At 40.8% G+C, this 13635-nt stretch overlaps 1 protein-coding gene across 5 annotated transcripts in view; it reads right to left on the reverse strand.

Annotated features, from left to right (window-relative positions):
• The window catches only part of KIT (KIT proto-oncogene, receptor tyrosine kinase), an 87338-nt gene that overhangs the window by 12029 nt on the left and 61674 nt on the right, over nt 1-13635 (reverse strand). For 3 of the 5 annotated variants that reach the window (XM_086407662.1, XM_086407659.1, XM_086407661.1), the window contains 6 exons: nt 4191-4305; nt 2313-2506; nt 1006-1112; nt 789-915; nt 411-515; nt 216-326 (listed from right to left, as the gene is read on the reverse strand). In XM_086407662.1, the coding sequence (XP_086263788.1) occupies nt 216-326; nt 411-515; nt 789-915; nt 1006-1112; nt 2313-2506; nt 4191-4305 (759 nt within the window). The remainder of the gene's footprint in view (nt 1-215; nt 327-410; nt 516-788; nt 916-1005; nt 1113-2312; nt 2507-4190; nt 4306-13635) is intronic. The other 2 variants (XM_086407663.1, XM_086407660.1) reach the window with 1 other exon arrangement.

The raw sequence follows: 13635 nt of genomic DNA on the forward strand, positions 1-13635 counted from the left end.
ATCTGAGCCACCAGAGAAGCCCCATATATTCTTATATACATGAAAATATACATTCTTAACATTCAGGGGGTCGGGGGAAATCCAGCAAGAGGTTAACCATTTGGGTCAAAATCCTGCAAGGAGCTTATAATCAAGCATTGTCAAAAATCATATCAAAATCTCCCGCCTTTTGATAATTTGACCAATTACAAGAGGCAGGTTGGCCACAGCCTTACCTCCAATGGTGCACGCTCCCAGAAGATTCACAATATTCATATGATTACCGAGGTAACTCAAGACTTTGAGTTCAGACATTAGGGCTTCTCGTTCGGTTAAATGGGCGCTTGCTAAAATTAAAAACATCTTATTTTAGCAAAAAGCAAATCTGGGACACTGACGGTGAGCACCCATAACAGCCTGCAGGAACTTACGTTTGAGCATCTTGACAGCAACAGTCATGGCTGCATCTGATTTAATTAAGCCATAAGCGGTGGCCTCAACAACTTTCCCGAAGGCGCCAGCACCCAGGGTTTTCCCTGTAGGAAGGAAGACAAGGGAATAAATGGTGGTGGTGGAACTGAAGAAACATTTGTGTCATTTCAAAACCAATAAAGGAATTAGGGACAAATGTGTCAAGATACACTTCCCTAAAGTGTACTTGATGCCAAATCTACCAAAGGCAGTGAAATCACAGAAAAAAACCTTATTGTTTCAAGTGAAATAAAATAAAGAAAGTTATTGGGATTCCCTAAAGGCAATGCGATGTGAAAACAAAAAGGTGTCATGGAAAACCCCTGTAGTATACTGACCAAAACTCAGCCTGTTCCTGGGAAACTCCCATTTGTGATCATAAGGAAGTTGTGTTGGGTCTATGTAAACATAATTGTTTCCATTTATCTCCTCGACAACTTTCCACTGTACTTCATACATGGGTTTCTGTGGAGGGAGAAAGGGAAAGGAGTCATCTTTTAATGGTTAATGGTTCACCATTACAGCATTTGAGGGAGAGGACAAATAAATGGTTACCTGCAAATATTTGTATGTAAGAATCATCACGAAGATACACATTAAACCAGCTGCGATCACAAAACCAATCAGCAACGGCGTGAACAGGGTGTGAGCATGGATTTGTTCTAAAATCAAAGAGGGATGTGGAATCACAACCTATTAGCTGCATCAGATCATCACACAACACCTCTCACCTCCAACTCACCCACCTCCCGCACTACCTACCGCCCATCACAGTAGGAGTCAAACCAGGTGCATCTGAGCTCCCTGCCTTGGCTATTATTTTACTCTAAGGATCTTTTAACATAAGCACTTTCAACCAGAAAACTGTGGGAAAGAAGCTGAGATTTCCACAGCACAAGAATAACGTTAGGCAGTTTTTCAGTAAAAAGTGACATCTGAGTGAACTTTGCACTTCAAATTCCTGCCTTGAACTTTAAGATGTTTCCTTTATGGATGTTTTATTACTTTATTCTTTATGCTTTCCTGTATTTCCCAAATTTTCTACATGGAGCATTGAGTGTCTTTCACAACTGAGAAAAACATTTTTTAAAGTGTTCTTTTCATTGCCCTGCCTGGAAAAAAAACATCCATGATGAAGAACAATATAAGACTCTTCCCCTCATCACTCAAATACTGAACAAATACCACTTTTTGGCACTCGTCTTTGCCAACTGAAGAAAACACAAACTGAACCCTACGAATGTATGCACCGAGTTCTTTTGTCTTCCAACTTCATACCAATTCATCAATTTGTCTACAGGATCATTTAACTTATGTTGGGAGAGCTAGTCATTCATGAATCAGATTTTAAAGATGTTAAAAGAAAATAGCTCATTAACATGATTTCACAAAAGTTAATGTTAACTTTCTAACATGGTATCTGGTGATGTGTTAAAATAGCTGATTTTAAGTAACAATTTAAATAATTTTTAATTGAATTTATATTTTTTAATTGTCCTTAATTCCGATTCTGTTTGGGTATAAGGTAAATCTACTTCCCCTATTTTATTTCTCTACCCTTTTCTAATGGAAACAGTTGGAAATACACAATTTTATATATATACACACATGCACATGCATACACACATATATACATATGTGCACACACATAATACATATAACACATAAAGTGCATGGTTACTGCACACACTTTATTAACAAACTAGCACAGAATGAAACTTAGTACATTTGATGACAATCACATGCGTAATGTAGATATTACCGGAAATGACATGCCAGTGATGGAATGGACTTAAAAGTCATGATTGACATGGCAGGCAGAGTCTAAACATCCCCTTAAATTGGATTAAAAAGAAATATACCTTTGCTGTTACCTTTAAATGCAAAGTTAAAAGAGGCAGAACTCTTGCCCACATCGTTATAAGCCCTGCACTCCACCGTCCCATTGTGTTTGAATGTGCTGTCATCAATGGTGCTATAAACCACTAGTTTTCCAAATGGTGAGACAGATGAGTTTTGGATCTGTACATCCACTGGCCCAACGGGAACAGAACACCTAGGTGGGAGAAACAGCGGCCCAGACTTACTCTCAGAGAAAATCAACTGAAGGCATCGGATACGGCATACTTTTAAAACCAAGTCAGAGATTCATAATCAGATACTCCCTTTTACAAGTGGAAGTGTGATGACAAATGAACATGTCTGTGGCACTGAGAGCAAGAAAAGCACTTGGAAGAGGAGGAAGAGAAGAGGTTTTGAGGTGAGATGTGGGTTTGAAATCCGGACTCAAACACCTACTCTGTTGACTTGTGAGTAGTACTTAAAAGTCTCCAAGACTCAGTTCCTACAGCTGTAAAACTGGGGTAGTAATACCCATCTTGGAGGGTTACTGAAAGGATTAGAGATGAATTCAGTAAGACGGCTGGCTCCCATTCCTGCACAGCAGCCATTTATAAATAGAGTAATTGTGAACAGATGTATGCAGGGTTGAAAAGGAAGACGGCGGAGGAGGAAAGCAATAAAGTCTATAAGGATGAAGACAGGGCCACCCCCACACCCCGGAAGTGAGGGTGCTTTGGCTCGAAGTGCCATGGAGGGAGATGGAGATAGTGCCTGCTGGGTTGAATGAACTCCAGGTGGCAAAGATCATCAGGAACCAGACTCAGATGACTGTATTTTAAATTATCCCCCGCACATGCCTAGCAATTTTGTTCCCATACCTGGCTTTCTCCCTTAGCTCGTAACACCTGCATATGGTAGTTGTCAGTCTTCTATCCATCTCTACTCACTAGAATATAAACTCACTAATGGGACTCAGTTGTGTTTTGTTCACTAGACCCATGTCCAGCATACAGTTGGTATTCCATAAACATTTTCTCAGCGAATGTCTACAACTCCTGGGGCTGTGTCCCCTGTGGGCAAACTTTCCAGGGGTCTTGAACCTCTCTCCTTCTCCCCCAAAGTAAACACTCAACTAAAACCCAGCTGAAAACAACAGTCTTATGTAACCTCTCCAACTTGCTGTTTATTTTTTTTTTTAAAGAGCTATTCTGTGAAAAATAAAATTTCTATTATTATTATGACTACTCAATTGTGATGTTACACTGGGCTTTAAAGCCTGAGCGTAAAATAGCATTTGATGGATAAAAACAGTGAAGCTGACCCCATTTTCATCTTCAGGTAATGCGAAAGGACAATTTAAGGCTTAAGTGTGGATTGTGAAAGAGAGGAAGTACAATTCCAGATGCGCTCCACTCAGGAGCTGAGCACCTCATCAAGGAGAAAACCTTTTTAAAACATGTAGCTCCCCAGCACCATATGTATGGTAATTGTGCGATCATTACTTTTTTGGTAACTTGGCAATTAACTTCTGAGGTAATTTTTTTCATGATAACTACAGTCACATTTCCCACACATATTACCTCCTGTGTATATATTGGAAATCTAATTACTCTGTCCTGGGAAATTGCTTTATCTACCTGCAGGCTGGAAATTGCATGATAAATCCAAAAGATAACCACCAAAATAAAGACGTCGTTCAGTAATCATGTTTCAGCAAACAAAATTAATGTCTACCAAGAAAAATAGAGCAATTATGCTCTCTAAAAAGCCACATAGATAGAAAAAAATTAATCAAAACAAAGTTTAAAAAAAAATACTTTGAAAACATATTTGAAATTCAACTGAATTGCAGTCTTTTCCTGATGAGTATTAAGTGGTAGCCAAAATAATCATCTCACCTCTGCTCAGTTCCTGGACAAAAGTACCAATCGATGGTTGGCTCCGGGAACCCTGCGGCCACGCACTGTAGCATGCCATTCACCAGCCTGTCATGCGTCAGGATTTCTGGTTTTGCTGGAGGAAGAGAGAAGTGGCCGTATGTCAGACTGCTGGAAAACCTCACCAAGGCTCCCTCCACAATTTCTGAATTTTTAAAAACTTTCTCAAAGCTTAAGGGGACCCTGAGGGAACATGTTGCTCAAAGGGGAGAATGTGAACCAGAGAATGGAAGGTACAGGTAGACGGATGTGAAGGTTTGACCAAGAAAAAGGCTTTCCCGGTTAGAGCTACCCAGCCCCCGTGTGGACTGTTCATCCTGTGGATGTGGGGGTCTCTGAGCTCTCCCTGCCTCAGGGATGACTGAGGTTGCAGGACCACCTGGCAAGGTTTCTGTCCCCAGGGATGGGGAACCTGAAAGATGGGTTCTAATCAGGATTCCAGGGTTCCCAACTGTCTAACAGGTGAAGATGCTGAAGCTCCAATACTCTGGGCCACCTGATGCGAAAAGCTGACTCATTCGAATATACCCTGATGCTGGGAAAGATTGAGGGCAGGAGGAGAAAAGGGTGGCAGAGGATGAGATGGATGGATGAATGGCATCACCGATTCAATGGACATGAACTTGGACAAACCCCAGGAGATAGTGAGGGACAGGGAAGCCTGATGTGCTGCAGTCCATGAGGTTGCCAAGAGTCAGATGTGACTTAACAACACCACTGTTTATTAAAGTATTCCTGCCATCAGGATCTCATTGGAATGTCAAGTTATTGCAGGAACTAGAAGAAATTAGGAGGGGTTACGGAAAAAGAGAAGATCCCCCCCCCTCGGAAATGTCCCCCCTCCTTTTTTTGATGGGGGGTGGAAGGGATGGTGCAGACAAGGAGCTGAATCACCCCTTTAAAGAGAAGCCAAAACACCAGAGTAAAACACAATATGGGCTTTTAACTCCCAACTTTTATTTCAAATGCAAAATAGGAATAGAAAATTAGAAGAGGAAACCAGCCCAAGAGTTTTACTCATACATATGTCTAAACCTGAGTACAATCACTGAAAAAGTAAACTGTATCAGCAGGAATGCTCTCATTTGACATTTCTGTGTAACTATAATAATCAACTGATATTCAATCAAAGGTACCCTGCAAATTCTTGAGATTAGTGAACAGAAAAAGAACTTACATTCAGCTGTTCTACTGGTAATACACTTGAAGGATTCGAACCCTCTGAGAATGAGTAAACCACACTGGAAGCATCTGATGGCAGGGACGGTGATGAGCTCATCCCGCATCCCTGGTACAGCATCGCAGGTGCCGACCCCAAGCCTGTGCACAGAGCTACGGGTGGCCATGCGTGTGGTAGACAGAACTGTACCCAAGCTCTGGCTCTTGGTGGATCTCTGCTCTCCACCAAGTCTCCGGGTAGCCAATGGGAATAACAATAGTAACAACAGGAATTCTTCATAGTGATGTTGTGACAATGAAATGAAATGATTCTTGACAAAGAATCCAGAATGATTCACAGAAATCAAACAGTAAAAGCATTAATTAATGGGACTTCCCTGGTGCTTCAGTGACTAAGACTCCATGTCCCAGTGCAGGGGGCCTGGGTTTGATCTTTGATCAGGGAACTAGATCCCACATGCTGCAACTGAAGATCCTACATGCCTTGACTAAGACCCAGAACAGCCAGTAAATAAATTTTTTAAATATTTTATAAAAAGTATTAATTACTAATTTATTACTCATTTATTATTTTTTCTCCTTAGAGTACCCACCTTCCTAGGTTAATCAAGTTTGGTACCAATTAAGTTAACTGTATTGGTCATTCTAAATATTCTCTTCAATATCTAAAGATATTAGATATTGAAGAGAAACTGCTTAAGACAGCATGATAACATGTATGTGTTTTAACCCAAAGAACTGGGAATTTGACATTGATTACATTGCAACTGATAGAAAAAATATATTTGGTCAGAGGAAAAGGCCAACAGGTCAGAAACTAATTTCTTCGAAGGAAGGTAACGCTGATAAATGACATCTTTGTAGAACAACCTCTCAGCACCTCATCTCCTTGCAGGCAAAATGGCTTGGCAGGGATCAAAGTGTCTGCATGCATGGCACACCCACCTGTCATTCAACCTGGCCCTGCTGACGGGCAGGCCATTTGGCTAATACACACAAAAGAGCAACACTCCAAAAGCAATCTCAAGGTAGGGGCATCCTTGAGAGTTTGGATCCAACGCCAGCTTTCACAAATAGAGCAAGAAGACAAGCCATCGTCTTGCGAAAGCATCCATCTGGCAAGTTTCATTTAATTATCATGGGCAACTGTGTGACCAGGCTGAAAAGTAGGACATAACACAGAAAATAGTGGAACTTTAGAAGAATGCTATTTGCTGAAGACGGCAGGCGCCATACGGCAGGTCTCTCTGGACTCAATTCAAGTGTCATCTCCTTTTCCTAGCCATCCTCAACTCTCCAAAGCCAAGTTGGTTGGTCTCGCTTCCCTACTCCCGAAGCACTTCAGAGCACCTGACGCACTTCTATAATATCCTGGTCTGCCTCCATCCGACTGTTCTCAAGGGCAAGGACCATGTCTTACCGATTGTACTTCTGACTCCTAGCAGAGTCTGACCTATGGCAGACACACAGTAAGAGCTGTTAATTATTAAGTCCTCCCAAAGAAACAAGTCCTTCAAATTCCAAAGGAATTCAATTAGTGTCACAAGCAGGGACCTGGAATAACAGCCTATGGTGACTTTCCTGTTACACCATTTTGCAATAGTGGGCCACGAGATAAGAAATCGCACATAAACCTGGCCATGTGGATTTTTTTCTTCCATACTGAGATTAACGAGGAGAGAAGGTCCACACACAGATAGCAAAGACAACTGGATATAAGACAGATTTCCTCATAACAACCTTCTTCTTGTCATTCATTGTTCCTAATGCTACATGCTGGATTTTTAGTGGAATTAACTATTACTCAGTAGGAAAAAAAAGAGGGGGCTGAAAGGGTGCATTATGTTTATAGTTGTTATATCTGGGTAGTAGAGTTATACATCAATATCTGTTTCATTCTTCTGACTTATTTTCTAATTTTTTTTTTATAATGAGCACAGCTAATAATAAACTTATAAAACATTTTTAATTTAAAAATTGGAACAGCTGAAAATTACATAATCAACTACATTTACCTTTGGTTACAAGTGCCCTAAGATCCAAGCCTTCCAGCGTGACACCTGGTAGCAGTTATACAATGGCCAGGGCTGGCAAACAGTGTGGTCCGGCTGGCCTACTTGTTCCTGTGTGCTGGTTAATCAGGCACATTTTTAAGCTACTATCCCAACTATAACCTGAGGCAAGCCAAGCAGCTTTTGTCCTGTTGGCTCGTAAGCTGGCCAACCAGGCTCAGAGGGCCGCTCAAACCTCAAGGTGCATTTGAAGCACAGAGAGATGAGGTTAAAAAGCACATTCCTGGCCCACCTCACCTCCCCCAAGATTAAGTAATTTGAGAATCTGACCCAGAATGGGGTTATTTTAGAGAATCTTCAAGGGACCCCATCAGGGCCAAGACAAGGATGTGGCAAGAAAAACACCGAAGGTGAGGAATTTAAGAAGGCTCTCATCCTCCAGGCCCTGCAGATTCAGGTAGACACCAAGAGTGAGCACCTCCTTAAATTCTGCACCCTAGGCATCTCTCTTGCCTCATCCTAATTCCAGCCCTGTCCCTAATGCTGGTGACAAGAGACTTCATTCTGAAAGGGCTAAATTACACGAGTACAGCTTGGGCTATACGTGGCAAGTTGCACAAGAACATGTTTAATGCATAAAGAATGAGCTAGGTATAATTCTGATTCCTAAAAATGAAAATCTGGGCTCATCTGCATTTTGTAAGTGCCTCAACGCACCGTCTAAGTCATTAAATATACATTTTGCTTTTAAAGATACATAACTCCCTGCAATTCACCAGGTTAAATCTGAGCTGTGTTTTCTTAGATATTCTGCAATCAGCAGTATACCAAATGACACATTCCCTAAATCCTCCCAAGTTGGAGGTTTAGATTAAGCCTAAGAGGTGTATAAGTTATGTATTTCCTGTAGAGATAAAAAAATAGCCTTGTCTCCTTTCAAAGCACTGTGGACCTGAGTCATCTGGCATCTCCGACAACACTGATCAGCTTGTAGGCAGATTTCAGAGTGCTTGTAACTCTTCTGAGAATTTAGTGCTCATGCAATTAAAAACCCCAACCATTTGCTGATTTATCCCACAGATATATGATCTTAAAAAAAATTCCTTTTCACCACCATCAGGTCCGTAAGGAAGGCAAGAACAAGTTGAATTTTAAAAAATACAGCACAGATAATAGGAGCTGGGGGGCTGGGGGTGGGAGGAGGTATACAAGTAACTGGTGCGAAAGAGATGAGCATAGTTTTTGGCTTACCCTGACTGACTCCACCAACTCTTGCTACAAACACACATCTGCCTACACTCTCTAATCAGCAAAGAACTCAGACTTTAGTGTCCGTGTGTGTGTGTGTGTGTCCGTGTGTGTGTGTGTGTGTGTGTGTGTGTGAACATGCGTGTGTCCAACTCTGCAACACCAGGGACTGTAGCCTGCCAGGCTCCTCTGTCCATGGGATTTTCTAGGCAAGAATATTGGAGTGGGTTGCCATTTCCCTCTCCAGGGGATCTTTCTGACCCAGGGATTGAACCTGTATCTCCTGCATTGGCAGGTGGATTCTTTACCACTGAACCACCTGGGAAGCCCAAGTGCCCATATAACAAAAGACTAAATGAAAAGGAACCACAAGGACGAATTTGTTTTTACAATTGCAGGTCTGATGATATTTAACAGCAAGACAGCGATGCTTTGTAGCAATTTGTCACTATCCTAATTTGGATCTGTGTCAAATCCACATTCCTGCCATAATATCATTATAATATAGGAATTTAAATCAACTAAAAAAGTATTTAAAAACTCCGGTTAACTTTTACCTATAAAAGGAGTATTATACTTAAAAAAAAATCTCCAGAACAGATATTTTGAAGGTACATTTTGGATACTAATATATACAAAATAAACTACAAGATCCTACTGTATAGCATAGGGAATTATATTCAGTATCCTGCAATAAATCATAATGGAAAAGAATATGAAAAAGAATATATACACACACTCACACACAGAACCGAAACACTTTGCTGTACACCAGAAACTAACAAAACACTCTATATCAACCATATTTCAATTAAAAAAATGAAAGAAATTACATTTTGTTTTATACTTTCTTAAAGACATCTACAAACTGGTGTGTGAGTACTTTAACAGAAATTCATTTAACCAACTAAACAAAACTTCCAACTACAGTCTTCTGCATCGAGTTATGTTTTGCAGAATGTCCATCATTAAAAAAAAATCATTCTCCTAATAAAGTGATGTCCTAAATAAAAAGTATGCAAACTTTTGATGTGAAAGGTGAAACTAAATATTCTACATTTTAGGGGTTATGAGTCTCTCTTACATACACTCAATTCTGCCACAAATGTAGCCACAGACATGTATGCAAATGTGCAAGGCTGTGTTCCACTAAAATTTTATTCACACACACTGAAATTTGACTTTTTCACATCTCACAAATCTTGTTTTTTAAAATCATTCCTACTTCCCACCCATCCCAAAGAAATAAAAAAAAATTCTTAGATTATGAGCCATTCACAAACAGGATACTTGTAAAATCTGGCCAGAAGGCTACAGTTTGTCAATCCTTATTCTAAACAGCCATCAAAAAGATCTCCCTATCCTAGAAGTTAGCTTTACAAAAAATGATGAAACTACTTGCAGAAAGCCTTTCTCAGCCAGAATCACTGTGCTCAATTTACAAGAGCACCATCACCAGTGACCCAGGGGTTGGGGTGCGGGGATGTGTACACATGTTACAACGCAGTCCAGCTTGCTGCCTAGGAGTGCAGACATGTGATAAGGTGCTATTTTTCTACTCTGTATAAGTAGTGGATTCATTTGCCACATTAATTTAGAAGTGGAAGAGAAGGGTTAACACAATGCCCGTTGAAAAATTACATACCTGTTCTTGGATTAATTTAAATTTCCACTATACATTATAGGTGACCGTGTATACATCTGTAACCGAAGGGGACTAATTTGATGTTAAAACACATGGGGCTCAATTGGAAAGGAAATTTCCACAGAGCAGCAGTTCCACTCACATGAAAGCGACTACTCAGGCTATTTTTAGAAAAGTATGTCCCAGGGCCTGGGTCAATTCTAGCTGAAGTTTGAAAATGAAAAAGTGAAGTGTCTCAGTCGGGTCAGACTCTGACCCCATGGACTGTAGCCCACCAGATTCATGGAATTCTCTAGGCAAGCATACTGGAGTGGGTGGCCATTCCCTTCTCCAGGAGATATTCCAGACCTAGGGAATGAACCTGGTCTCCTGCATTGCAGGTAGATTCTTTACTGTGTGAGCCATCAGGGAAGGCCCAGGAATACTGAAGTAGTCAGTTACAAACCTCTTCTCCTGCTTTCGCACCATAAACATGAAATAATGGCCAGATCATACCAACAAAGGGCCTAACGATCTAGATAGGTTATCCTGTTCTCCAATCAGTTCAGTGATTGAATCAGATCAGATCAGATCAGTTGCTCAGTCGTGTCCGACTCTTTGCAACCCCATGAATCGCAGCACGCCAGGCCTCCCTGTCCATCACCAACTCCAGAGTTCACTGAGACTCACGTCCATCGAGTCAGTGATGCCATCTAGCCATCTCATCCTCTGTCGTCCCCTTCTCCTCTTGCCCCCAATCCCTCCCAGCATCAGAGTCTTTTCCAGTGAGTCAACTCTTCACATGAGGTGGCCAAAGTACTGGAGTTTCAGCTTTAGCATCATTCCTTCCAAAGAAATCCCAGGGCTGATTTCCTTCACAATGGACTGGTTGGATCTCCTTGCAGTCTCCTTGCAGGGATTCTCAAGAGTCTTCTCCAACACCACAGTTCAAAAGCATCAATTCTTCGGCACTCAGCCTTCTTCACAGTCCAACTCTCACATCCATACATGACCACAGGAAAAACCATAACCTTGACTAGACGAACCTTTGTTGGCAAAGTAATGTCTCTGCTTTTGAATATGCTATCTAGGTTGGTCATAACGTTCCTTCCAAGGAGTAAGCGTCTTTTAATTTCATGGCTGCAGTCACCATCTGCAGTGATTTTGGAGCCCAGAAAAATAAAGTCTGACACTGTTTCCACTGTTTCCCCATCTATTTCCCATGAAGTGATGGAACCGGATGCCATGATCTTCGTTTTCTGAATGTTGAGCTTTCAGCCAACTTTTTCACTCTCCTCTTTCACTTTCATCAAGAGGCTTTTGAGTTCCTCTTCACTTTCTGCCATAAGGGTGGTGTCATCTGCATATCTGAGGTTATTGATATTTCTCCTGGCAATCTTGATTCCAGCTTGTGCTTCTTCCAGTCCAGCGTTTCTCATGATGTACTCTGCATATAAGTTAAATAAGCAGGGTGACAATATACAGCCTTGACGAACTCCTTTTCCTATTTGGAAGCAGTCTGTTGTTCCATGTTCAGTTCTAACTGGTGCTTCCTGACCGGCATACAAATTTCTCAAGAGGCAGATCAGGTGGTCTGGTATTCCCATCTCTTTCAGAATTTTCCACAGTTTATTGTGATCCACACAGTCAAAGGCTTTGGCATAGTCAAGAAAGCAGAAATAGATGCTTTTCTGGAACTCTCTTGCCTTTTCCATGATCCAGCGGATGTTGGCAATTTGATCTCTGGTTCCTCTGCCTTTTCTAAAACCAGCTTGAACATCAGGAAGTTCACGGTTCACATATTGCTGAAGCCTGGCTTGGAGAATTCTGAGCGTTACTTTACTAGCGTGTGAGATGAGTGCAATTGTGCGGTAGTTTGAGCATTCTTTGGCATTGTCTTTCTTTGGGATTGGAATGAAAACTGACCTTTTCCAGTCCTGTGGCCATTGCTGAGTTTCCAAATTTGCTGGCATATTGAGTGCAGCACTTTCACAGCATCATCGTTCAGGATTTGGAATAGCTCCACTGGAATTCCATCACCTCCACTAGCTTTGTTCGTAGTGATGCTTTCTAAGGCCCACTTGACTTCACATTCCAGGATGTCTGGCTCTAGGTCAGTGATCACACCATCGTGGTTATCTGGGTCCTGAAGATCTTTTTTGTACAGTTCTTCTGTGTATTCTTGCCATCTCTTCTTAATATCTTCTGCTTCTGTTAGGTCCATACCATTTCTGTCCTTTATCGAGCTCATCTTTGCATGAAATGTTCCTTTGGTATCTCTGATTTTCTTGAAGAGATCTCTAGTCTTTCCCATTCTGTTGTTTTCCTCTATTTCTTTGCATTGATCGCTGAAGAAGGCTTTCTTATCTCTTCTTGCTATTCTTTGGAACTCTGCATTCAGGTGTTGATATCTTTCCTTCTCTCCTTTGCTTTTTGCTTCTCTTCTTTTCACAGCTATGTGTAAGGCCTCCCCAGACAGCCATTTTGCTTTTTTGCATTTCTTTTCCATGGGGATGGTCTTGATCCCTGTCTCCTGTACAATGTCACAAACCTCATTTCATAGTTCATCAGGCACTCTATCTATCAGATCTAGGCCCTTAAATCTATTTCTCACTTCCACTGTATAATCATAATAGATCCCCCAAATTAGCTACACACCCAGCCAGACCACCAAGTTTCTTAGGAGACATGAAAGAAAAATCATGCCAACACACCTAAATTTTTTCAAAATATAAGAGACTCAAACTCCACTTTAAAAGTAGGTTGCCATGATATTCCTTTATTCTTCCAGTTTAAATGTCTATAGCAATTCTTGCAACCACAGAGATCCTCTACATAAGGAGAAGATATTAAAGTGTCACATCAAAAACAACACTCATAATTCCCAAGCAATTTAAGAACAAAAACTCATTTCAAGTTCAGGAAAAGAAAATAAAAACAGACTTCAGATATTGTCAAGTATCTCAAATTACCTATAAAAAAATTAACGTAGAAAGACAAGAAACTATTTTTACATAGATTAGCTACCCATACTAACATTATTTCTTAATTTGGAACTGTCCTGCAAGCCAGCACAGCTTATCTTCCTAGACATATGTTCAAGATACAGGAGCATGAAAGACAATGACAGATGATAACCTCATTGACTTCCTGCCACTAGAGTAAGGTTGCTCATTTGAGATTAAATAAGATAATTATAAACTTTAAATAATCATTTAATAGATTTCTTTTAAAATTCAATCACATCATTTCAGAGTTCCACCTCATACACCACAATGTCTCAAAATGGTATCAGATACTGGTATCTGATGGTTAAGGAAATCATGAAATGGTTAAGGAAATC

Source organism: Bos grunniens, chromosome 6 (genome assembly GCF_055505025.1).
Source record: "Bos grunniens cultivar Pamir isolate PY7600 chromosome 6, Bosgru_T2T1.0, whole genome shotgun sequence".
Classification (NCBI taxonomy): Eukaryota; Metazoa; Chordata; class Mammalia; order Artiodactyla; family Bovidae; genus Bos; species Bos grunniens.